The sequence below is a fragment of the Balaenoptera physalus genome, assembly GCF_965194825.1.
Source record: "Balaenoptera physalus genome assembly, chromosome: 12".
Classification (NCBI taxonomy): domain Eukaryota; kingdom Metazoa; phylum Chordata; class Mammalia; order Artiodactyla; family Balaenopteridae; genus Balaenoptera; species Balaenoptera physalus.
The window spans coordinates 27,157,725-27,183,363 of NC_138897.1; the positions used below are offsets into that span (position 1 = coordinate 27,157,725).

Sequence of the window (25,639 nt, forward strand, 5' to 3'; positions counted from 1 at the left end):
CTTACTTATTTTACATAGGATATCGTTTTCAGACTCTTAAAACAAAAATTGCCACACATGCAACCAAAAATGTGTGACTGCTGGGTGGTGATGAGCATAGCAAAATGGGCATTAGGAAAGGAAACTAAATAATTATTTCAGTGCCAGTTATTTAAGGCCAGTTATGTAATTTTAATGTCTTAATTTTCTTTGACATTTGGTTTCTTTAGTAAAAGAGGAAATGATATTGCATCCATGTAATAAGCAGGCCGTATTAATAAAAAAATATCTCTTATCTTTTGAGATATTTGATACATGGAAGATACAAATTGGTATTACAAAATATCTTTATTATATTGTATTGCAAAATATTTTATCCTTGTATATTTATTTATCTAGACAAGTGTTATTAATTCATATTCCTCTAGATAGTAAATTTCCCTGGTTGCAAATTAAATTCTTTGGGAGGAGCTGGAATGTTTTCCCCCAGCCTTGTAGGTACCGTATAATTCCTGAAATCCACAAAGGTGCATCCAGACTACCAACATGAAAATTGGTGAAATTGACATGATTTGTCCCTTCTGCTCCTCCCCCTTCTTTTGTGTCCCCTATCCTTAGATGCCCGGGTCTTCGTGCTACCTTCAACACCTAGCATGGTGTCTAACATCAAATAGGGATCAGTAGACATTTGTTGAATTAATCACTACTCATGGATGTCCCCTGACCCAACTCTGATACTGTCATGTAGCAATCCTCTTAATTCTTTTCCAAATTTTCCTGGCTTGGTCCTGATTTCCTCAAATTTTTTTGTGCTGGGTAACTACTACCAAAACTACTAAAAGAAGGCATACAAGTGAATTGCTGGGAACTTACGTATTACAGCACCGTCCTTGTGACTAACAGATACAAGCTTTAAGGTCTGCAAACTTGAGTTCAAGATTCATCCTATATAGTTCATTGTATCAGTTTCTAAACCAAAGGGACCTGTTGTAAGGTCCAACCTAGTACCCTGATAGGGATATGATAAGGCACAAGTGTTTAATAAACATGAAATGCACATATAAACATAAAATGCTGTGCCGATACAAGTAATCAATTTAATGGCATGCCCCTTCTCAAAGTAGTACCTCTATTAGTGGAACTATTTGAGCCCTGGTGGCTAGAGATATATTTGTGCGGGAAGGACCTGTGTTCACACTATACCATCTGCTTTAGAACTGAGGCAGCAAGCCCAAGTTTACTTGAACAGAAACTTATCCTGTCGCTTATTCAGCTTGTTGTATTTGCTAAAGTAACTGGAGAAAAATGTCTTTAGAAAATTATACCTAAAGATTATCAAGAAGTTGCTAGGTATCACAATTATTGACTTTCTCAATATTTTTAGTTGAATGCTCTAATTCATCAGTAAATATAGTTACGTGCTTTGCTCCTTGAGAACAGAACAATTCACCAAAAATTATTTTATTCTTTCATGTTTAAATTATTTTATATTTAAAGTTTACAAAGCATGTATTACAGAATAGTCATGTGCTTACAGAATAGGCATCTTTTCCTTTAGGTGAAATAAAAACCCACTCTATTCTGCAGTCATGGAGAATTCAAATATATTAAAACCATCATATTTTGTAACAATTCCCATAGACCCACAACGCATTTATCCTATGCTGTTGCACAGTGTTCTTATTCAAGATGATATCGAAATCATCTTGGGTATCATTGCCATAGAAAGAAAACTTATGAATTTCTTTGGTTCCTGCATTTTTAGATTCAACGCTGACTGTAATTTCTACACCATTGCTTCCTTTTACAGTTTGTTAAATGCAAAGTTGTGATGACCATAGACTCAAATGATTGATTCTCTTTGTGTGTTTATAAATAAATGTACATTTACCTAATGTGAGATTTAAAGCATATGCAGTTTATTTAACATTTATACATGGGCCACAAACTAATATTTTTTTTTACAAATAGTTTAAAATGAGAGTTTTACAGTCCTTAACACAGTTTGTGTTATAGTCCCCCACCTCTGCTCTGGGTTTTCAAATGCTTAAAATGTTTTCATTACCAAACCAGATTTATTTATACAAGCGAAGAAATATGTTCCTCTCAATATGAGCCAAATACAAAAGTTTTAGAATTTAGCACGTTCATGAAGATGTTAGTGTTTAGTATAATAAAGAGCAAAAGATTTCTCACTCACAAGTGAGCTCTGATTCTAGGAAAAAAGTGTTCAATTTTTAAAACAAAACCATCATCCCTTAGGATTGAGAAGAAGGTGAAGAAAACATTACAATGTTATATGTAAATTATATCTCAATTTTTAAAACATTTTTAAAGAAGAAAGTGAAGGCATTTTACTAAGTGTATAACCATTCTTAAAAGATTTTTATTAGACTGTAGCTGATTTACAATGTTGTGTTAGTTTCAAGTGTACAGCAAAGTGAGTCAGTTATATATATACACATATCCACTCTTTTTTAGATTCTTTTCCCATATAGACCATTACAGAATATTGAGTAGAGTTCCCTGTGCTATATAGTAGGTCCTTATTAGTTATCTATTTTATATATAGTAGTATGTACATATCAATTCCAATCTCCCAATTTATCCCTCCCCCCTTATCCCCTGGTAGCCATAAGTTTGTTTTCTACGTCTACAACAGTGTATAACCTTTTGATTAAAGTTTTTCCAAGGACTGGAATATAATGTAGTTTACAACATGAGCCGAGACTACTGTGATGCCTTGATAACCTTTTTTTTATCTTTTATTGCTAATTTGGCAACAATTTTTTAAAGCAAGTACATGTATATATAAGGTACTACCGTAGGTTTGTTGAAGGCATGTCATAGTTGAAGACATAGTTGTTGAAGACATTAGTCATAGCTCTTGAAGGACGCTGTGAAGCTGCAACAGAAAACGCATGATAAATGGCTAGACCCAGACTCACATCCTTTGAACTTGCTGGATCGCTAGCAAGGGGCGCGTAGATTGAGAAAAAGTGCTTTTAAAATATGCTAGTCTTGAAGTGCCCTCTGCTGTTTTTCCAGAACACTGCAGTCACACGCAGCCAGAGGGAACCAGTCTCAAAGTTCCTCATTAAAGCCTCAATTAAAATTAACGTTCAGCCAATAGATTTAGTACTAATGTTTCGTTCACCGTGGACTTGTAAAGAGTCAGTTTACAACTTTCTGATGGTGTGAGCGCCGTGCTTCCTTGCAGGGAAAGGAGCGGTGACAGGTCTTTATCGTTTCTGGAGAAGTGCTCCCTCTTTGGCAAGGGCACAGCTCTTCTGTGTGGTCTTTTCTTGGAGGTTCTCCAGTATTCATTACGATGGGAACTTGCCCAGATTTCTACCGTCTGAACACGGAGAGTTTTTTAAAATATGTTTTACATATTTTTAAAAGGTAGATAGAGCACTTTATTTTTAGAAAAAGATCCTGGGCCCCTAGAAGATTTTGATTTTGTGACTAAATATGTAACAAGTAGAGGACTTGACGTTAAGTCTGAACTTCCTTGGAAGCTGCCTTAAGATTCTCCAGGGGACAGACTTTGACTACAGTGGGTCCTTTTCCAATTATTGATCTATTGCCTTGCATCTTGACAATGCCATGACTCGTTTCTTAATTATATATCCTTTTTCTCGTCTTTCTCCTTTTGAGATGTTGACCCACCTTAATGTCTGAGCTCAGGCTAACTCTCTCGGCACAATCTAGGAAATTATCTTTTTTGGTAAAATCTCAATACTTTTGATAGACTAGAGCCAACTAGGTGATTTAGAAGTTATATAGCAACTTTGAGGAGTTTTGTCCATGCCAATCTTGGTGATTTCCAAGCTGGTCAGAATGAAAAGAAAGCTCTTATAAGTTCTATTATAGGAGATTTACATGGCATAATTATCTTTAATGGAGCCTCTAAGATCCTGAGCTCCCCCAGTTGGGGAGTATAGAACCTGAAGCACCATCAATCATAAAGGTGCCCATTACTTGATGTATCATAAGAAAAGAAATTTCCAACTATTATTCTCAGATACCATCAATTATAGTACATCCAACTTCAGAAATGTTAAAATGTGAGGGAAAACACTGCATCTTAGAATCAATGAAATAGGATAGTTTCCATGAACAATCGGGCCATATGCTAATATATTCTTTATTAATCATTCATGATTTTAGACTTGGAATTAATGACTGTCAGCTCACAACCTGAGATTAATAATTCTTCACACAGATTTAAATTTCAGTCTGGAGATTTGGGGATCAAATGTGCTTATTTGGAAATGTCCTTTTTTTCTGAGTCCTTTTCTTAAATTTCCTTATCAGCTTCCCATCTTAATGAAATGCTGCATTGTTGTTTCTGAAAAAAAGAAAAAGGCATTCAGACTTAGATCTGAAAGTAGTGCCCTTCAGGCAGTTTTCTTTGGGTTAGGATGAGTAGTTTACTGGCTTTGATGAGATGGCGCATGGTGATATTAACTTATATCGTGCAGTGCCTGGCAGAACAGACACTTACTAAATCTTCGTGGCATCTAATCTTGATGTTGAGAATGCTTTCTAAATGCGAGAGTGACACAAATACATTTTATTAGGTAATCCTTATACCCCAAGGTTTACATCATTTCTACTTGTTATCCTAAATAATAGAATTCCATTCAAAGCTCTCTGATATCATGCATCTAAAGAAAGAGGTGATCCATGTGTTTTGGCATATTGTTTCATACACCATAATGGAAAATCAGGATTCAAATATGTCTCTGTTAATAGCAGGTATAGCATAACCCAGAGTGGAAAGAAGAGGTAACTAGAGTAGGTCCCTGTGTAACTATTCTTGTCATAGTTATCTAGCTAATCTCAGCTCTCATCCTAAATATGAGATTAGGACAACTATTTATGGTCCTATATGAACCATTAATTTCGATGCTGCTATTAAGGCCTTTATCAGATATGTCTCTATCGTATACATCCATGTTGTGGCTGTGTATCAAGATAGTGAGGTGGTTATTTTAGTCTTCTCTCTTTTTTTCATTAAAAAGACTGTTTGAGGGCTTCCCTGGTGACACAGTAGTTAAGAATCCGCCTGCCAATGCAGGGGACACAGGTTCGAGCCCTGGTCCAGAAAGATCCCACATGCCACGGAGCAACTAAGCCCGTGCGCCACAACTACTGAACCTGCGCTCTAGAGCCTGTGAGCTACAACTACTGAACCCGCGTGCCACAACTACCAAAGCCCACGCGCCTAGAGCCTGTGCTCCTCAACAAGGGAAGCCACCGCAATGAGAAGCCCGCTCACCGCAACAAAGAGTAGCCCCCACTCGCCACAACTAGAGAAAGCCTGTGCGCAGCAATGAAGACCCAACGCAGCCAAAAATAAATAAATAAATTTTAAAAAAAAAAGACTGTTTGATTCAACTAACCAGTTATTATGGCAAAATGGTCCAGCTGGTCTTAGCCACAAGCATCACTATAGATTTGTAGTTCCTTCCCATTAATAAAGGTTCATGTTTATGGACTGCTAGATCAGGAGAGCAAAACATAAATATGCTGGGGATATGGGGAATGTATATAACAGTGTTCAAAATATTACCTACTTGAATGACTATAATTTTCTTTCCTTCACTGCTTTTACATAATATCAGCCATAGTTCATGTTACATTCTAGAAGGTTGAATATTTCTTTAAATGTAAAACAGATTTATATCATTAGAGTCCTGAATTTAGCCTTATAATGATGAAGGTAAGTAACATAACTAGGGTTAGTAGAGAGGCAAATCTAAATAATACATGTAGTCCAATTTCAACAATCTGAATTCTCTAATGAAAAGTAGCATATCAAATGTGATAGACTTTCATTCAAAACCCCAGTACTGAAAAGTACTTTTCAAGTTTATCCAGGTAGAATTCTCAAGGGTCATATTTTCCATTCAGTGCAATTATTTCTGATGCTTCTTAGTAGTTATTGGGAAATTACCCAGACTAATAGTTTGTGTTTAGTTAATCTTATTTGTGATTTATAATGATAGCATATTTCCTCACTCTAATTAAATGAAAAATTACAGTGAACTAGTTTGTAATCACATTCTTGTTTTGTGACCTTGGACATACGTTATAACATAATAACTTAATTTTCATACCTAAATAAAAATAAGAATACCATATTATTAAGTGCAAATTTTTGAAAATTTCTTAAGTGAAATGTCACATAAGAACCTCAGAGACTAGCTGTAGCGATAACCTAGCGTGATCACCTGTTCTGTCCTGATATGCTTTTTAACAGGCCTTAGAAATGCTATACCCCAGAAGCCTCATACTGCTGGGCAGATGGAGACCTTTTGTCCTCAGGGCAGATCCACCAGCATTCAAATTTAGGCACAATGAAGGTTCTCCATTATACATGTCTCCAAATTTTGCTCACCTGGATAGTTTTGCTTGTTTTTATCTTACAGATTCCCTATGCAGCAAGCTTGATCAGGAAAGAAAAGCTAGGTGCCCATCTCAGCAAAAGCTAAAAGGTGAGCTCACCAGAGGAAACAGATTTTCCTTAACTCCCTGAATTGTTATTGCTTGGCTGTGTTCTTTACTGATGTACTTGAAATAGCCCAGGGGATTGATGATGTTGTTTAAGCCGATACACTGTTGAACTTCATTCTAGGCATGGGGCTTCCTAAATAAATGGCTAAGTGCATGTTATAAATTCTGTGGAAAATTTCTAAAACTAAGGAAATTCTCAATTCAGTCTTGCAGATGTGATCTTCATTCTGTTTTGAGGTTTTCTACTCTTTCCGGTTCCTCCTGACACCCTGATTCCTGGTCCTCTGAAGGAAACCGGAGTGTCAGAAGCCATGCTTATTATGTTTTTTCTTCTCTGTCTCTCCTTTGCTTCCAAAATGTCTTCCTGAAACCTGACTTTCAGTGAGTTACTGACAGATGGTGCTGTGAATAACTGCGTGCGACATAGACCTTTGAGAACTTCTGCTGCAGGATTAGTCATTCATTCTTTCCCTAAAACAATCCTTGTTTCTCTACAGCTGAAGCCAGATCCAATGTCACATACCTGGCAGCAATTTAAAAGACAAATATTCTGGACTCCTAAGGAAAAGAAGACAGTAAACATTCAATGACTATATTCAGAATATACCTAAACATTTCAAAAGCAACTTTTTGATTATATGGCAGAAGATATAAATAATTGTTAGAATTGAAGGAATGCAAAAACTAGGATATTGTTGTTTCTCTAACAATACGTTAGGATGACCTAGCAATTGGAACTGCTAAATCAGGGAAAAACTCAGATGTCAGAGGTGGTATTTATAAGTGCTCATGGCTAACTAGGATTGTGGTCATTTATCAGTTTTATTTGCTCCCATCAGAGTGATTCTTCCCACTCCTTCCCTCTGGAACATATTTTCAATTCAATAGAATTTACTGGCCAAAAAACTCTGTGCAATGCAGGGTCATGGTTCCTTTTCTTTCCTTCATGCCTCTTTTCTGCATATCACAAGCCTCCTCTACTATGTGCACATGACAGTTCTACTTCTTGCCATTATCTTTATTAGTGATAATCTTCAGTATTTGTCTTAAACAGTTATATGTATGTCACATTTCATTAGGAGTTCAAAACTCTTTCCAAGACAGTCTCTCATTCATATGCTTTCCCTTAATTTTACGCACAGGGAACCAAGGTACAGTGAAGAGAGATGTGATGTATTTTGTCTCTGTTACAAAGCCAGGAAGAGATTCTAGGGCTCCTGATTTTAAATGCATTGCCTGCTTGCTCCTTAAATAGGGACTTCTTGTCTTCTGTGAGCAGATGTTTAGCAACAGAGTTGCTCAGATAATAAGTCATTCTGTTTTGGGATGCTCAGACAATGTCATTCTGTTTCCATCTCCATGAAGTCATACACAAATGGACCTGTGAGTTTGGTTTCATTCTATATCTTCAAGTATTTTTCTTACGTCTGAAGTTGACTTTGGGTGATTTCTTTCTCATCATTGTAGACCAGATTTGTCCCAGCAGTGTGAAATGAATAATTTTAGAACGTTCAGAGTCTAATAAATCTTAACGCAGAATATCAAGGTAATCAAAGCAAGAATCATCCAAATTAACGCTGATAAACCCATATGTATAAAAGTTTGAAAATGTCAAACTACTTTCCTTTCAAATCAAAAAGTATATATTGGGATGTGTTTTTTTAAGTAACCTTTTTATTGAAATATAACACACATTCTCCAAAGCCTATAAATCGTCAAGTCATACAAGTCATGAAGTCTACAAATCAGAGCTCAGTGAACTTGCTTAGGTTTCTAGCACCCAGATAGCTACCTTGTGCCCCTACCCAGTTACAAAAGATTGGTTTTACCTGTTTTTGAACTTTAGTAAAGGACATTTTATAGAACGTTCTCTTGTATCTGGCTTCTTTCACTCCACGTTTGTGATTCATCCATTAGAATGTAGTTTGATTTATACTTAGGAACTTCAATAAACTCTCTTTCTACCCTTCCACTTCCCTGACTCATCTTCTCTGCTTGTCAGACATGAGCTGCTCTTGCACCTACAAAATGAAGACTTACTGCCCAGAAACCACGCCTTTGATGGTGACATAGTGTACAGTGAGGTGGGAAAAAAAAAAAAAGATTGATTTGTGTTTAGTAACTAATGCTTCCTCCATGCTGATTTTGTTTCCATCCTTGCAGACAACAGGGATTTCTCTAAGTAGACCCTGGTGCTTTCAGAAGATTAGTGGTTACTTAAATGCTGAGCTAAATCAGCCAAGCAGAGAATCACAACCATATTGTGAGAGGCAGTATTCGATTCTCAACATGCCAAGCCTGCAAGGAATTACCCCAAGAGAGATGACAAAATAAAAATCATTACACCAAGGGAGAGAAACAAGTTCTGTCTTGCTGAGTGACCACAGGTTTCCAAATTAGGGACTGATACATTAATGTCTTATGCAAGAGTGACCCTTAAGGTAGTGTGCTGTGTTCTTGCCACCCAGTGAATTCCAATAGGACTATTAAGAGGAGGAAGCTTTTCAAAACCACAGGCAATCCACTTAATAAGCTGAGCAAGTATTGCCACATATCACTGCTCTACAAATCATTTTTGCCCTACGTTAGGACACAAGAAATTCCATGTTGAATCAAAATAAAAGTCCACCCATACCAGGGGAGTAACAGTGCAATTCCATTAGAAGAGCCAAATTGTTGTTCTTAACAACACCAACCTCAAACTTTAGGCGTGTACACTGAATAACCCTTAACTTTCCCTTGATAACTCCTTAAAGATCCATTATACATGGATTTATCTAAACCTTTCTTCAACCTAGGCATAGCCCCTTTGGGGCAATGAATTCTATTTGTTTAGCTACCAGCTGTGTAAACTGTAGTTTATTTTATTTATCTTCAAACTACTTTCTAAAACAAGCCCTTGTAGATTAGACGTGGTACAGCTCTGCATATTTGCTTTATCGTGAGCTCACGAGTACAATGGAAGTGATTTGAAAAAATATTTCAAAATGCTGTGTGTATAATCCTTTCATCTGGAACTGTTTTGAACACCGGAATTATTCCTGATGGTCTGCCTTACCTTTGGTCATTAATGTGCCCCAGTTCCTACACAGACGCTCCAGGATAATCTGTGTGAAATCTGCACCCCAAATAAAAATGTCATGATATTAACACCAGTTTAATATTACTTTACATTCTTTTTTCCCCAAGCTCCTTTTAACATTATGCAAACGCCGTCCCTGTGACTCAGTGAAATACTCATGTCTTTCACAGAGAACTCAATTATTTTACGTAAGTGGAAAGTGAATCATGGGATATGGCTCATTCATAGTCATACAGAAACCTGCTGAACAAGCTGGAGATAATGATAACTGTCATTCATTGAGCACTACCCATGCCAGATACTGGGTTAAGCTGCCACATTCTCTCTTTTGATCTTTACAAGTCCATAAGGTTGATCCTATTACTATCTCCATTTTATACATGAGAACGCAGAGGATCAGTGAAGTCACTTAGCTAGAAAGTGACAAAGCCAGGATTCAATACAGGTCTATTTGACTCTAAGCCCCTTCTCTGTCTTTCTAGGATCATTGGGCTGGTTTTGAGAGTCTGGCTTCTAAATCTGACACTACTTCCCTATGTCATCTGAAGTAATATCATTTAATCTCTTCGAGGCTCACTCTTATCTATGAACTGTGGATGGCCAAACCTGATCAAAGTCTCTGCCAGCTCTAAATTTTGACTATCACTCTTGCATGCCAGTCTTCTGCCAGATTCTCTCTCACAAAGGGCCTGCTTTTATTAAAATCTGTTCATACAAAACCCTATATAACACCTGAGGGTGTAACCCACCTACTTTTTCCTTAGGTCTTCATTTTCTTCATCACTAATTGCTACTTCGCATCCTTCTAGAGAGTTTGAAAATATCATTTTTTCCCCTATCCTAACAATATCTAACTCTTTGGTAAACTCCTGTTATTTTTATTTTGTTATTTTTATTTTAATTCTGGGATAATTGCTACGAAAAGAATAGCAAGAAAAAGGTCTTAAAGGGGTGTGGAGGGATTGTAATTGAACATTCTGTGTCTTCCTTTTGTAACGATCAAAGATGGGGGGGCGGGGGAGGCATGTCCATTTCTAACCTCTGTCATCAAACAAAAGAGAACCAGGTTCTTTCAAGAATCTCCGTTGAGAATGACAGTGTGCTGCCACACTTTTAAGGGCTTTACGTCAATTATCTTATTTAATCTTCAAAACAACCCATTGAGAGAAGTACTGCTACTCTCACCATTCTACAGCTGAGCAAACAGAAACGCATAGATGAGTAAGTTGTGTGGTCTCACTGCTAACAAGTGGCAGAATTTGAACCAGGCCGCCTGGCTCTGCAGCCCACACTTCATCTGCTCTCCCCAACTTGTGACCTGAAATCGTGGCCTAATTCACATCTTCCATTATCAGTTATAAATATGCAGTTAATAACCAATCCAGTGGTTTCATTGATGTTGAATCGCAAAACCTCTATAGCTGCCCTAACACCCCCGGACAAGAAAAATGGATGTAACTTGGACCATTCAGACAAAGCCAGCAGGGCACCAGTGCATGAAATTCTGTCTGCCCCTTTTACCACAGGCTGTCTTAATGTTTGCTCAACAACAAATTGGAGCTTCTGGAACCCAGCAAAATGACTTTACTGTAAAGAAGGCATAGCAAACCAGCACGCTCTGATGTAATAGTTGTAGTTTGGCTCAATGTCAGCAGAGATGCATCATGTAAGGTAGCAGGCAAATATATGGCAAAAGGAAGATGCTTTCATGGTCACTGTTTAAACATTTTTATTCAAACTGTACTAAAAATGTCTTCTCTTAAGGATATACTAAATATTACTTTAAATGTTTTTAAATTATCTGATTGTATCACACTGAGGTTGTCATTCTGTGCTTTTTGTCTTATCCCAGGTGCACAGAACCACTTACTCTTGTTCTCTTGTAAGATACAGACTGCCCCTGAGCACTTCCGACCCACACAGAGACTGCAAATTGAAAGGGCTTGGGAATCAAATATAAAATCAGGTTCGGGAGAACCCAAGGACAAGTGACCTCAAAGCAGCATGGACAACCATGTAAAATAGACTGTAGCAGCCATTCATTAGTTGGGGGAGGGGGGAGCCAACCAGAGCAGTCAACGCTTGTTGCATCTTTTGGTGGAACCAAAGTTTGAGTCTGTGTTTTTAAAGGCCAACCGAACCCAGAGCACGGGAGTGCTGTTAGCCAACCGGGGTGGGAAATCCATGGACGGTCCCAGGGGATCTCTGTGCTACATACTTGGAGAGAGCAGCTCTATGAGACCGTCTTTTACGTTTGAAGAAGTGATTCTTGGTGAAAAGACAACACAAGACCTGTCCTAGGAGGGGGGATCACGTTTCGACAGCTAGGATGGCATCAGCCGTACAAACCTGCTTTTCCCAGCAAAGTGGACAGACTTATGCGTGGCCCCTTCCTCTCTGGTATTTTGCCTGCTATATGAATGAAGATTGTATTCCTTTGGAAATATTTTACAGTTTAATATTGAGTGTAATTAAGAATATAATCATGTTATCAAAAATGGTATTTAACTCTGTTGTAGTTTCTTTAACATTCATGTGGATAAAAAAAGTCTATAATAAAAAAACTATGAAGTAATGGTTGTGTTCATGTAGTTAAATGCACATTTGCTTGGGGGCAACTAATAGAAACTAATACTTTTTAGAATTATTTTGGCATAAAATATTTGAATAAATTATTTTTGAAAATGAAATTCCTTCAAAAATGGTTATTAAAGTCTAAATTAGCCTTCGGCCCTTGTCAGCAGCTGGAGTCCTCCCCAGCATGATAGGATCTTTGTATGGGAAAGGGAAGGTTCTAAATTCCAGCTAGGTCTTCTAACAGCATTAGTGAGGAAGTCGATAGTGTGCCTTCCTCCTTACTGTGATGTTGAATCAAAGTCCATGAGATCATTTTATGCCAAAAATTCTGCCTCTCAGATGAGAGAGATAGAAGGGCCAAAATGGTGACCCTTTGGAGCCAGGATTTCTAGAGTAATGCTGGGTTGAACAGAAGTCTGCTGTGGATGATCTCTGGCCCTGGAATTGCCAAAGACCATCCTAACTGAAGAGGCATCTCACCAATGGCATCCCTTGACAGATTTCAAAAGAAGTTTAAAATGCATTGCCATGATATTTGATACTTTTACCCACCATCTTCATTATCATAAACTATCAAAAAAAAACCTTGACAATTCTCCCTTGAGATAAATTTTCTTATCCTTAGCTGCCACATTAAGAAACCAAAGGAGGGATACTCATTAGTGATTTTCTTCCCAGCCCATGAAGGATGGGACAATGGGTCAGAGAAGGGTTATAAACCAAGTCCTGGAGTCTGAGGACAGGTTCCCAGTGACCACTAGCAAAAACATAATGTGAAGATGCTGCAACTAACCGCGGAGAGAAGGACGTTCTTCCAGGAGCCTGGGCATGGGGCTCACACAGCCCTTCAGATGTGGCACACGCTTCTGAAACTGACGGCTGTGCTTGGCACGGGGGGAGTAGCTGGTCGTTCAAGTTGGTGGAGCTTTTTCTCCTATGCAAGCTTTAAATTACACATAGGGATGGAAGCCTAGCATCCTTAGCTTTGTACTCTAAACCAGTAATACCAGAAGTGACAGAAAATGACCAGGGAGGACACAAACCTGGCTTCATGACCAGCCACCAGGGGACAGCAGAGGTCATTTTCTGCAGAACCCAATGCAAACTCAGGGACCAGATAGCTTCTCAGAGCAAGGGCAGCAGCTCCAGAGGGAGCTAAGATTTGTGGATGAATATAAGGTCTTTGTCCTGCAGCTACATCATCTGTCCATGTAAACGAGCCTGAAACGTCGTTCTTTTCTTTGCAATTGCAACTTTAAATGTCTCAGAGTTATTAGTGCTAAAATATCAGCAAATGATCTTGTAGCAAAAGAAAAATTAGAACGAGATAACTTGACAGGTATGTCTTAGAGCCCAGAGGAGTTCATCGTGGCATAGCTCTGAATTGAGTTAATAGCCGAGCTCAGTGTGGAAGTCCGTTGGCCTCTGCTGCTAGGATGCTGAAACTACATTAGTGCCTTCTGGTTCTCCACCTAAATTCCAGGCTCCATGGAAGCCCAGCTGTGCATCTTTCCCTGAGCACTAGGAGACTCCTGTTGTCCTTTCCCTCCTGGCCTTAGAGTCTCCCCATTCCTTGAGGTATATTATCAGACTGAGTCTATTCCTTTCAAACACTAGAGACTATCAATTCTCCATGCAGCCATGAAGTTATACACTAAAAGCCAAAACCTTCAGAAGGAAATCCAACATATAATATGGAAACATCATTAGCCCATATATTTTCTCATTGAGGCGAGTGAATACCTCCTCTCTATTCTAGCAATGCTTGATGCTTCGAAGTTGGAACAAAAAGAATTTGTCCCTAAAACTGGATGTGATTGGGTTATCTGAGCTGCCTTGTGGAAACAGACAGGACATCCATCTAGAGTGCTGCATGAGGCTAAAAATAAAGCCACTCTTCAGAAGGACAAATAAAATTCTTGGCAAATAAAATGACAGCCAAAAAATGCTGTGTTCTTTTCTTCGACTATTTTATCATTCCAAGGTCAACCCAAATATTAGCTAATGAAGAATACAAGCAATGCAAATAAAAGGTTCTGTTTTAATTCCAAATGAAATTATAAGATCAGAAAGGGCCATAGCAAATCAAAGCAGAAATCCAGGCCTATCCTACTGGAGTAGACTAGACATTTCAGACGGATGCTTTTGATCCTCAGAATGCCTGAGTAATTGCTCATCTATTTGCCACAGGCAAGGAGAGTGGGACATCATATCCCAATTTCCTTTGATTGTACAAAAAGTGTAGCCTCAGCTCTTTGGAAAATAGAGAAGAATTCTCTCCTAGCTACAGGAGATATAATCAAGCAGAGAAGATCACTTTCATTTAAGGGTAAGAGTTTAAAGCAGCCTTGGTCAACAGTGAGAAAGGTCAGAGAAGAGGAACACAGTCGCCATGCTGAGAATGTGTAACCACGTCATTCAGTGGGGTACTTCCAGGCCCAATGAGGAGAGCTCCTCTGTCTCCCTCTACAGAGTTGAGTGCACAAAGTTCAAGTGTGACCATCTTACAAGATTCCCCACACACAACCTACATCACAGTTTGTAATTATACACTCCTTTGTGGGAAGGTATACACTGTAAACATTATGAGGGCAAGGACCTTTGTTTCAGCCCACTACCAACTTCCTCGTGCTGAGAATAGTCCCTGGCATGCAGTAGCTACGCAAAACATTTTTTATTGAATAAGTGAGTGAGTGTCATTTATTTTATTTGGGTCAATCATAAGAGCGGCTCATTTCACTGTTATCACTTTAAACTCTCTCTCAAAGAATGTTGACATTTCATTTGGTTTCGAATGACTATATGTGGCAAATTGCTGGTTGCCCTCCAATAGACCATTCTCAGGTGACAATACACCTAGATAAAAATCAGACTACATCTCCCAGGCACACGTGCTGTTAGATGTGGCTGTGTGACTGTGTCCTGGCCAAGAAGATGTAGGTAAAAATATGTAGAACTTTCAGGAAGATCACTTCAAAAGAGCTTGGCTTCGTTAGGTAGCGTTTCTCTTTTCCCTTTCCCTCTTTTCTGATGTCTGTAAGGTGGAGAGAGCCTCAGAAGTCTTCTTGAACCGTGAGGTGACTTCTAAGATAGAAGCCATATGCTAGCGTGGCACAGAAAGGTAATAGAAGCCCGAGTCCCTGACAGCTACTGAGCCCCCATGCCAACTCTGGAGTGCCCACTTCCAAGCTGCCTTTATATAGGAGAGAAATGAGGTTCTATCTTGTTTAACCACTGTTACTTTAGATATTCTGTTAACTCTGATTACAAAACCCTTTTCTCTATGTGGGGGCTGTGATCAGCCAACAGGAACACAACTTCCTATTTGTGTGACAACTTTCCAATGCATATTTATGCTGGTTACATCATCTTACCTTCTCATTAGCCCTTTGATTTAGCTAAAGGAGGTCAGTGATTATGAAGTCTATTTCATTGCTGAGTCAAGCCTCAAATCCAGTTCTTACTGCCGTGGCAAGCTTTTCCTACTTAATCTCATGGCCTCATCATCACAGCTGAGCAGGTCTATGACTTCTCTGATATCCCCAACTACAATATAGACAGGTGAAGATGGGGGGAGGGGCTGGACCTGAACTTGATCTGCTCCCCAGAGTAGGAAAGAAACTGGGTTGGAAAGGTACGCTGTCCAAAAGGCGAGCAAAGCCACGACCAGGTGTGTAGCTGGGACCCCACAAGGGAATAGAGCTCTGCAGCACAGGCATTTCCAGAGCAGGAGGCTGTCAATCATCATTATCCATGATAACAGGCTCCTGATGCTCTCTTGGCCTTCATGGGCAGGTTCCATCCTCAGGGAAACACACCACTAAGAATAAATAGTGTGGCAATAAGCAAGCTCAGTCCTTGACTCAGGGATGTGACAGGCAGAGAGGAATTTGGCTCAGGAACCCATATGGGCATTGGCTCTCCCAGTCAGAGGGCAGCAAGGTAAGCTTGGGAGATGAGGTGGTAGCCCTGGGACTCCCGGACATGGGTCAGAAACTGCCACACAAAACTAGAAGAGAGCTAAAGCGTTCTAAATGCCCCTTGACTCCAGTCTTGATTCGGGCTTTGAAACAGAGCTGCGGCTTTGGGAGGGGGAATGGAAAGAGGGCTTGTTTTGAGCTGAGAAAGTATGGGAAGAACACTAAGAGCTGAGAATACCTTTCTGCAAATTTCCAGACCAGGCCTAATATACATATAATTTAGAAGTAATAAACTCAAGTTACCTAAAGTAAATAATCATTCTGAAAATTCACGACTCTGTACTAAATTAAGAACTTCCCTGAAAGCATTGGTAACATCTGAAGTTTTCAAATAATAAAATTCATTCTTCTCATCCAACTTTTATATCATCTCACTATTACGAACAGTGGCTTCCTGGATGATTGTTAATGATGGCTTCCTTTATTATATTTTAGACCATTTAGCAAAGTTTATTGATTTATACTTCCTTGTAATTAGTTGTAGTGATTAAAATAGCTTTTATGGCCCTCTAGAGATTGACTTTATAAAGAATCAACATTTCCCCCAAATCGTGTGCTTTAAAACATGGTTAAATACTGTTTGAATTCAGTACTAAACAATCATTGGTGAAACTGTGATTTTATATGTGGTTGCTTTCTCATCCCTCTACTTACATGGCACTATCATCCAATTACTTGGCAGCCAATAATAATAACAGCAGCCAACTTTCAGGGACTGATGACGATAAGCCGAACATTGTGCTAAGTGTCTTAATGTGTTATTTCATTTAATTCTCTCCACAACCCTACGAGGCAGGGACTACAGTATTTAACTATTTAATTGAAACTGGAAGGAGTTAAATCACTCAGCTTATAAGTGGAAAATCAGGAATTTGAACTTTCTGCCATTGTGACTTTAGAACCTCTGCTTTTAACCACTAAACTCCACTGCTCAGTGCCAAGTAAGCCAAGCAAGAGCCCCCTGTACACATGGGTTAATTGGGAGTCCCCTGACTGACATAACTTGAAGGGTGTTGGAGACCTCTCTTAAACAAAAATATCTCCCCTCACCAACCTCACTTGAAGATGAAATTCCACCATTAGCATGATTCTTTTGACTAAGGTATTATATGTTCCTGGAAAGATAGGTACTCTAAGACAGTGCTACTTGAAGTGTGGTCTGTCAAAGAGCTAAAATAATAAAATTCTTAAAAGAAAACATAGAAGTAAATCTTTATGACCTTGGGGTAGGCAATTGTTCCTTGGATACAACACCAAAAGCACAAGAGACAAAAGAAAAAACAGGTAAATTGGACTTCATCAAAATTACAAACTTTTGTGCTACAGACAATACCATCAAAAAAGTTTTAAAAAATTAAATTAAAATAGCTTACAGAATGGGAGAAAATATTTGCAAATCATGTACTTAATAAGGGATTATCCAGAATATATGAAGCACTCTTAACAATTCAACAATAAAAAGACAAATAACCCAAATAAGAAATGGGAAAGTTTGGGGTTCCTTTCTATAACTAGAAGGAAAATCTCAACTCTTGAGGGCTTGCTATGGATGGGGGACAGAGGGTGCAGATTCACATCCTAATGGAATCTGTTAGTGGAGGAAGTCATAGGTAGGAATGTGATGTGGCTCAATGTATCAAAAAGGCACACCTACCGAGTTTCTGGGTAGCAGGGGATGACGTAAGGAGTAGAGGTCTTTCTGTTTAGAAAGGCACCGTGATGGGCAGCATTTCTAGTGCACGGGCATAGTCTACATGTGGGAGCTGAGAAAAGGGGAATTGGAGCTGCTTTGCATAACAAAAGTAAGGCACACCCCCATTTAGATTTAGTTGGGGAGAATATGTTGGAAGATTGGACTATGTGTAGGAAGATTCTCCCCTCCCTTCCTTAATATGGGTTTGGACTGAGACTAATGGTTTGTCTTTGGGTGTGTGTGTGTGTGTGTACGTGTGAGAGAGAGAGATATCTGAGAGTTACTCAGGCAATCAGAAGACCACAGGAAGAATGAGGAGGGGTATCTTGACTACATCTGGCAGAGGGACCCTGAAGAGAACAAGAACTGGAGAAATGAAACCTCCCTTGGATTGTTCTGGGCATCATCTAACTACGTGGCATTATTTCTAACTGAGTAACTCAGACTTTGAGAAATGCATGGTTGTGGATTATCTTTACCTTACAGATGATCCTTTTTGTGGTAGGGAGTAAGGGTTGGGTGGATCTTGTTGAGATATCATGGGATATCATGGGTGGGGTGGGGGGGTTGCATTAAAATGTAAACACAGTGGGAAAAAAAAAAAAAAGAAATGGGAAAAGGATTTGAATAGACATTTCTCCAGAGAAGATATACAAATGCACAAGAAACACAAGAAAAGAGGCACAACATCATGAGTCAACAGGGAAATGCAAATCAAAACCACAATGAACTCAATTCACTTCAAATCCATTTCACACCCACTTGGATGACTTATCAAAAAGACAGACAATAACAGTGTTGGTGAGGGACTTCCCTGGTGGTCTCCGGGAACTGGTGGTCCCTGGTGGACTTCCGAGGTAGAAAATCTGCCTTCCAATGCAGGGGATGCGGGTTCGATCCCTGGTTGGGGAACTAAGATCCCACATGCCGTGGGGCAACTGGGCCTCCGCACCACAACCACTGAGCCTAGGTGCCTCAACTAGAGAGCCTGTGTGCCACAAACTATAGAGCCCACGCGCTCTGGAGCCCACACGCCACAACTAGAGAAGAGAAAACCTGCACGCCACAGCTGGAGAGGAGCCCACATGCCTCAGTGAAGATCCTGCATGCCACAACTAAGAACCGACGCAGCCAAAAAAATAAAAATAAATAAATCTTAAAAAATAACAGTGTTGGTGAAGATGTGGGGAAAATTGGAGCTCTTGTACAGTGCTGGTAGGGATGTAAAATGGTACAGCCACTGTGGAAAACAGTTTGGCAGTTCCTCAAAAAATTAAACATAGGAATACCATATCACTCGTCAATTCCACTTTTAGGTGTAAACCGAAAGGTATTGAAAACAGGTATTTAAATATTTGTATATGAATGTTCATAGTAGCACTATTTACAATAGTCAAAAGGTAGAAACAGCCCAAATGCCCATCAACAGATGAATGATTAGACAAAGTGGGGTATAAGCGTACAATGGAATATTGTTCACCCATAAGAAGAAATGAAGTACTGACACATGCTACAACATGGATGAGCCTTGAAAACATTATGTTAAGTGACAGAAACCAGACATAAAAGGTCACATAGTGCATGATTCCATTTATATGCTATTCCTAGAATAGGCAAACCCATAGAGACAAAAATCGGATTGGTGGCTTCTAGGGGCCAGGGGGAAGGGAGAATTGGTAGAGACTGCTTAATAGGTACAGGGTTTTCTTTTGAGTGATGAAAATATTTGCTCACTAAATAGAAACATATGAAAAAGTGATCAACATCATTAATCATCAAGATATGCAAATTAAAACCATGAGATACCACTACACACCCACCAGAATGACTATAATTTTAAAAGACTGACAACATCAAATGTTGACAAGGTTGTGGAGCAACTGGAGTTCTCATACATTGTTGATGTGAATGTAAAATGATATAAACTCTTTAGGAAAAGGTCTGGCAGTTTCTTATAAAACTAAATATAGGACTTCCCCGGTGGCTCAATGATTAAGAATCCGCCTGGCAATGCAGGGGACACAGGTTCAATCTCTGGTCCTGAAAGATCCCACATGCCGCAGAGGAACTAAGCCTGTGCACAACTACTGAAGCCCACACAGCAACTACTGAGCCCACGTGCTGCAACTACTGAAGCCCGAGTGCCTAGAACCTGTGCTCTGCAACAAAGAGAAGCCACCACAATGAGAAGCCTGTGCACTGCAACGAAGAGTAGCCCCCACTCACAGCAACTAGAGAAAGCCCGTGCGCAACAAAAAAGACCCAACGCAGAAAAAAAAAAACTAAATATATACTTACCCTATGACAAAGAACTTCCACTCATAGGTATTTATCTAAGAGAAATGAAAAATATGTACACAAAGACTGGTACAAGAGTGTTCATAGCAGCTTTATTCATAATAACAAAGAACTGAAAACAGCCAAGGTGTCCATCAGTATGAGAATGGATTTTTAAATTGTGGTATATTCATATGATGAAATATTAGCTATATAAAGAGATGAATTAATGATGCATACAATAACATGGGTGAATCTCAAAAGCATTTTGCTGAATGAAAGAAGTCCTACATAAGAGTATATGCTGTAATTATTTGACAATTTAGAATGGTTTCAACCAGTAAATACAGGGTAAAAATCACAACAGTGGTCATCTCTGGGAGAGTAGAGGTAGAGATTAGCTGGGAAACGACAAGACAGAACTTCCTGGGATGATGGTAATGATCCATATCTTATTCATATCTTATTTGGGTTACATTTATTTGTAGCCCTCATGATGCCTAATCATTTTAGTTGTATGTCCAGGCCAGTGATTCCCTTATTCACTGCACGTTGGAATCACCTCGGAAAGTTTCACCAGCAGAGACTAATCTGATTGGTCTGGAGTGCAGCCTGGGCATCTGAGTTGTTTTAAGGTCCCCAGGTGTCTCTTTGGTGCAGCTGAGGTTGAGAACTATTACTCAGATCTTCCTCAGGCCCATCATTCCCTTTTAAAGGTGCACCAACAATAAAAGCACACAGAATCTCTATTGCAGACACATCACCACATCATTCTGCATTACCCTTCTCAAAAATGCCCAGCATTGAATCAACTAGTCAACTTCTCCTCCTCCCCTCCTCCTTTGCCTTTATCCTTCCTCTTTGTCCCCCATCCCCAGCCCTTTCTCTTCTTTATCTGAAAGATTGAGGCTAATCCATTCAGGAAAGAGCTACTCTGCTTCTCAGTTCCCCCTCTTGATTCATAAAGGAAAACTTAGAGCCCCTCATTCTATCACCTCAGTCCCTGTACCTTTCAATCTCACAGATGACCTCATGATAATGGCTTCTCCCTCTGAGAGTACAGGCTGACCTACTTTTCACTACACTTCACCTCCATTTCCACACATTCCCCCATGGAAGCATGGTGTGATGTGAGCTGTTAGAACCAGCAAATGTGAATTGATTGAGCTATCCATGTTCCTAGCCATGAGAGCCCAGAATGGAACATCAGTAGAGAATAGCTGTTGAACTGCACAGAGGAAGCCCTTCCTCAAAGCAGCTACTAAAGAAATCCAGGTAAATGTCCCTAAAGAATCACCTCTTCAACCAATGACAAACCCAGGCTCGTTATTATTCATGCATTAGGAAGGACTTCCCATGAGATGGATTCTGAAACTGTGCCATCTTGCCAAGAATCCTCTCTGAGATGCTGAAGACAGCTCTACAGGATGGCATGAATGTGCTTCTGCTCAGAGCCATGGAATAGACAGACCTCTCTCTAAATCCTTCCAGGAGGAGTGTTGCTTATACTCTTTTTTGCTTATACTCTTTTTATTTTTTTTATGGATTACTAATAATAACCACCCTTACTAAGAACTTGCCTTGTGCCAAGTACTAAATACTTTATCATATAATACAACAACCTTGTGAGATAGGGATTCTTATGATCATTTTACAGATTCAGGAAACTGGGTGTTAGAGGGTTCAAGTGATATGTCCAATTAGTAAATAACCCAGCTGGGATTTGAACCTAAGACTCTCTGATTTCAAAACCCATGTGCTAAACTACTAAACCAGGCAGCTGGTAAGTGCTATGGGAGTGCAACAGAGTGAGTGAGAAATCAATGTGGGGTAGCAATAGTAGGCAAGACTTCATGGAGGAGTGAGATTTAAGCTGCACCAACAAGACTTAGATGAGCAAGGAGAAGGGGAAAGGCATTTATGAGCAGTCATCTCTGCCATTACTATATGAGTGTCTTCTTGGGTACGGATAGTGTGATTATGGTCATGTTATATTATTGGCAGGGCTAGTTCTCTGTAAGTGAAGAAGCAGGGTTTCAGCTGAAGGGTAAAATATTGTGTCATCCCTTCAACAAACACGTGAATGTTCCAGGCACAGTGCAAGGCACTGAGAGTAGGAAATCCCCGCTCTCAAAATACCACAGTTTAGTGAAGAATACAAACATTTATAATGCGGTAGAAGTACTATGGTGGGCACACACAGGATGCCTTGAGAACATAAAGAACACCTGACCTTGACTATTGGAGACTGAGAAGGCGCTTCTAACATCTCGTTTGCTTCCTCCTTGATACACTTCGGTGGGAGAAGATGACACCTGACCTGAGCCTTATAAAATAAGAAGTTGGCCAAATGAAGAGTGAATGCAAGGGAATGGAATGCCAGGATGGGGGGAGAATGTTCTAGGCAGAGGAAGCAATACACTACTATGGCACTCCCATAGGGTATCAGTTACCCATTTCTAGAATAAATCACTCTAAAACTTAGTGGCTTAAAACAATGATTTGTCATTTTTTGTGAGTCTATAGGCTAATTTGGCAGTTCTGCTGCTGGTCTCCCCTGGGCTCACTCCTGTGGCTGCATTCGGGCAGCAGAAGTAAGGATGAGCTCAGCTGAGACAGCTGAGCTATCTGGGCCTTTCGTTCCGAGCATGGTCTTTCACCTGGGCTTTTTCATGCCATTGCAGACCTGAGGCAGTGTTCCAAGAAGGAAAAGGCAGAAACCATAAAGCCTCTTGAGGCCTAGATTCTAGAACTTGCACCTATGTCACTTTTTCTACGTTCTATTGATTAAAGCAAGTCCAAAGGCCAGCGCAGATTCAGAGTGGATAAAGAAGTTGTGGCCAGAGTTAATCCACCACATGTGCCACTCTATGGCATCACCTCTGAAATCCAGCTCTTGTCATTCAAATGTCCTACTTTCTAACCTCAACCACCCCTTCTTTCTGCATTTACATCAGCTTCTTCAAGACTTCTAGTCCCTGACCTCCTGAGCTTCTCAGTCTCCTCCTAACCTTTCTTCTCTCTCAGCACAAGTGGTTGATCTCCTGAGCTCTCCTCTCACCTGCTCACATCATTCCTGCTCAGAGGGTGGGAGAGTTGGGCAAGGCAGAAATCATGCAATCAGGAAGAAATCACACAACCCACAGGGATTTGCAGATTTGCCCTGCCTAGTCTCAGAATCTCAGCTTTCAGCTCCACCTCTCAATGTTTTCACTTGTTTCTGTTCAGTTCCTCTCCCATTGCCCTGTAAAGCTAGTCCAGCCCTCCACTGCTCTACAAGCGCCTTATGCAAAACCTCTCCCTCACTCTCAGCAGACAGTGCTCTTACTCCAGTAAGGAGACATGTCATTGGATATGACCTCTCTCAACTTCCTGTTCCCCGCCTATAGAAGTATCTACCCACCTTTTCCCTTCAGTCTCAAAAGGATGATGTTTCCCCTCATCCAATTCAAATCTCAACATCTAGCTGTGCTCTTGACCCTAGACCTGCATTTGGCTTCAGGCAATCCGAATTGAAGACATACAGAGTGAGTGGCTGGTGGCATGGGGCAGAAGCCAAAATACTCACAGAGAGAAAAAATCAATAAGCAGAAGTCATGGGGCAGTAAGAGTAATTAATAAGCAGCAGCTGATAGGAAGCAGATGCTGTGAGTAATCAGAAGCAATAAGGCCAAGAAAAGCAGAGTTGAGAGAAGGTGGTTGTCAGAGGCAGGAGCAGCAGAAGTGGAGGCAGCAAAAACCAAAGTCAACTCTTAAAATAATTAAATGAGGAGGCAAGTAGACTGGTGTGACTCTGATACCTCGGTAGCCTATGTAAGCAAACCAGACCTAAGCCAGAGTCAATGCACTTGAGTCCAAGAGAGTGAAACTTAAGAACAACCAATCATACACAGCCAACTAGGCTTCCCTAAATAAGGCAACTGCTTAAGCTATAACCAATCAAATAATTGCTTTGCTCTGCTTCAGCATGTTCTCTCTAAAAAACCCTGGCCCCTGTCTGGAGCGTTCCTAACCACTTTGGTTTGGCACTACCCTATTTAAATCAATGTCTGGTCAAATAAACTCTTGAGAAAACAAATTTTAATGTGCCTCAATTTACCTTTTAACAGCATAACAGCCAAGCATGAACAGAGGAAGCTACAGACCCACTCTTGGGTTGGAAACTCAATATCTAGGTCACTTTCCAAGCTCCATCCCTGTCTTTGTGAACTCAGTTGTATGGTGCTCCTGGGTCCTTGTGAGGCCTGGATGCACAGACAGATTCCTGTTTTCAGGAATATATATATTATACATATATATATATATATATTCAGTCGAGTCCGATTGCCTGAAGTTACTTGAATAGACCTCTAAAAGTAAAATATACAAACAAATGCTTAACCCACTACTTGTGTTGCTTTAATAGTCCCAATTTTACTTACAGCTAGGTCTAAAGACATAAAAGACATTTTCTATGTTCCCTGCTCCAGGAAAGTATGCTGGGAGAAAACCATGTGGTTTTCCTATTACTTAGAAAGAGGAAAGATATTCCATAATATAACAGGTTTTCAGAGCCCTCACAGCCCCCATATCCTTTCTAACATCTGTGGGCATCCTTCCTGATGTACTTTGGTTTCCCTACCCCACCCACCCACCCCATCTTTCCTGAGTCTATGAGGTTGATTCAACAAAGATTAATAAGGAAATATTTGTAAAGAGAGCTCTTTTATTTAACAAGCTACATAAATAACAACAGACATAGGAAAATCCCTTGGGAGATACTAATTAATTCTCAGAACTCCTAAGAGGTTTCCTTCCTTTAACGTTGAGTAACAAAGAGGGAAAAATCTTGGCAACAACAGACGGGTGTTCCATCTTCTGGAACAGAACTTTTTATTCTTAACTCACAATAAGTCAAGGTTAATTGATCCTTGTAGCTACTCCAGAACCAAACTGAATTGGTATCATATTCTCAGATATCTGAAGGCTTAAGAACTAATACTAGAAAAATAAATATGGTCTAAGGTTTTATACCATCACTTTTACCTTGAACATATTTGATGCTACCTATTGTCTACAAAATAAATCCCCAATCCTTACTTGTTGTTCAAGGCCCTATATACAGGCATACCTCATGATATTGCACTTTATTGCACTTTGCAGATATTGCATTTTTTACAAGTTGAACTTTTGTGGCAAATCTGTGTCAAGCAAGTCTATCAGTGCCATTTTTCCAAAAGCATTTGCTTATTTCCTGTCTCTGTGTCATATCTGTTAATTCTGGCAATATTTCAAAACTTTCATTATTATTCTATTTGCTATGGTGATCTGTGATCAGAGATCTTAGATGACCCTATTATAATTGTTTTGGGGTGCCACAAACATGCCCACATAAGACGGCAAACTAAAGAGATGAATGTTGCATGTATTCCGATTGCTCCTCTGACCAGCCATTCCCCCAACTCTCTCCCTCTCCTCGGACCTTCCTATTCTCTGAGACACAGCAATATGGAAATTAAGCCAATTAATAAGCCTACAATGGCCTCT

The 25,639-nt window shown here is 39.7% G+C and overlaps 1 protein-coding gene across 1 annotated transcript in view; it reads left to right on the forward strand.

The window, feature by feature from the left end:
• Positions 1-20,123, forward strand: part of SKOR2 (SKI family transcriptional corepressor 2) — a 50,004-nt gene extending 29,881 nt beyond the window's left edge. Inside the window, exons 7-8 of the mRNA XM_082415828.1 lie at positions 6,420-6,485; positions 11,439-20,123. Of these exons, the coding sequence (XP_082271954.1) occupies positions 6,420-6,482 (63 nt within the window). The 3' untranslated portion in view covers positions 6,483-6,485; positions 11,439-20,123. The remainder of the gene's footprint in view (positions 1-6,419; positions 6,486-11,438) is intronic.
• The last annotated feature ends 5,516 nt before the right edge of the window (positions 20,124-25,639 follow it).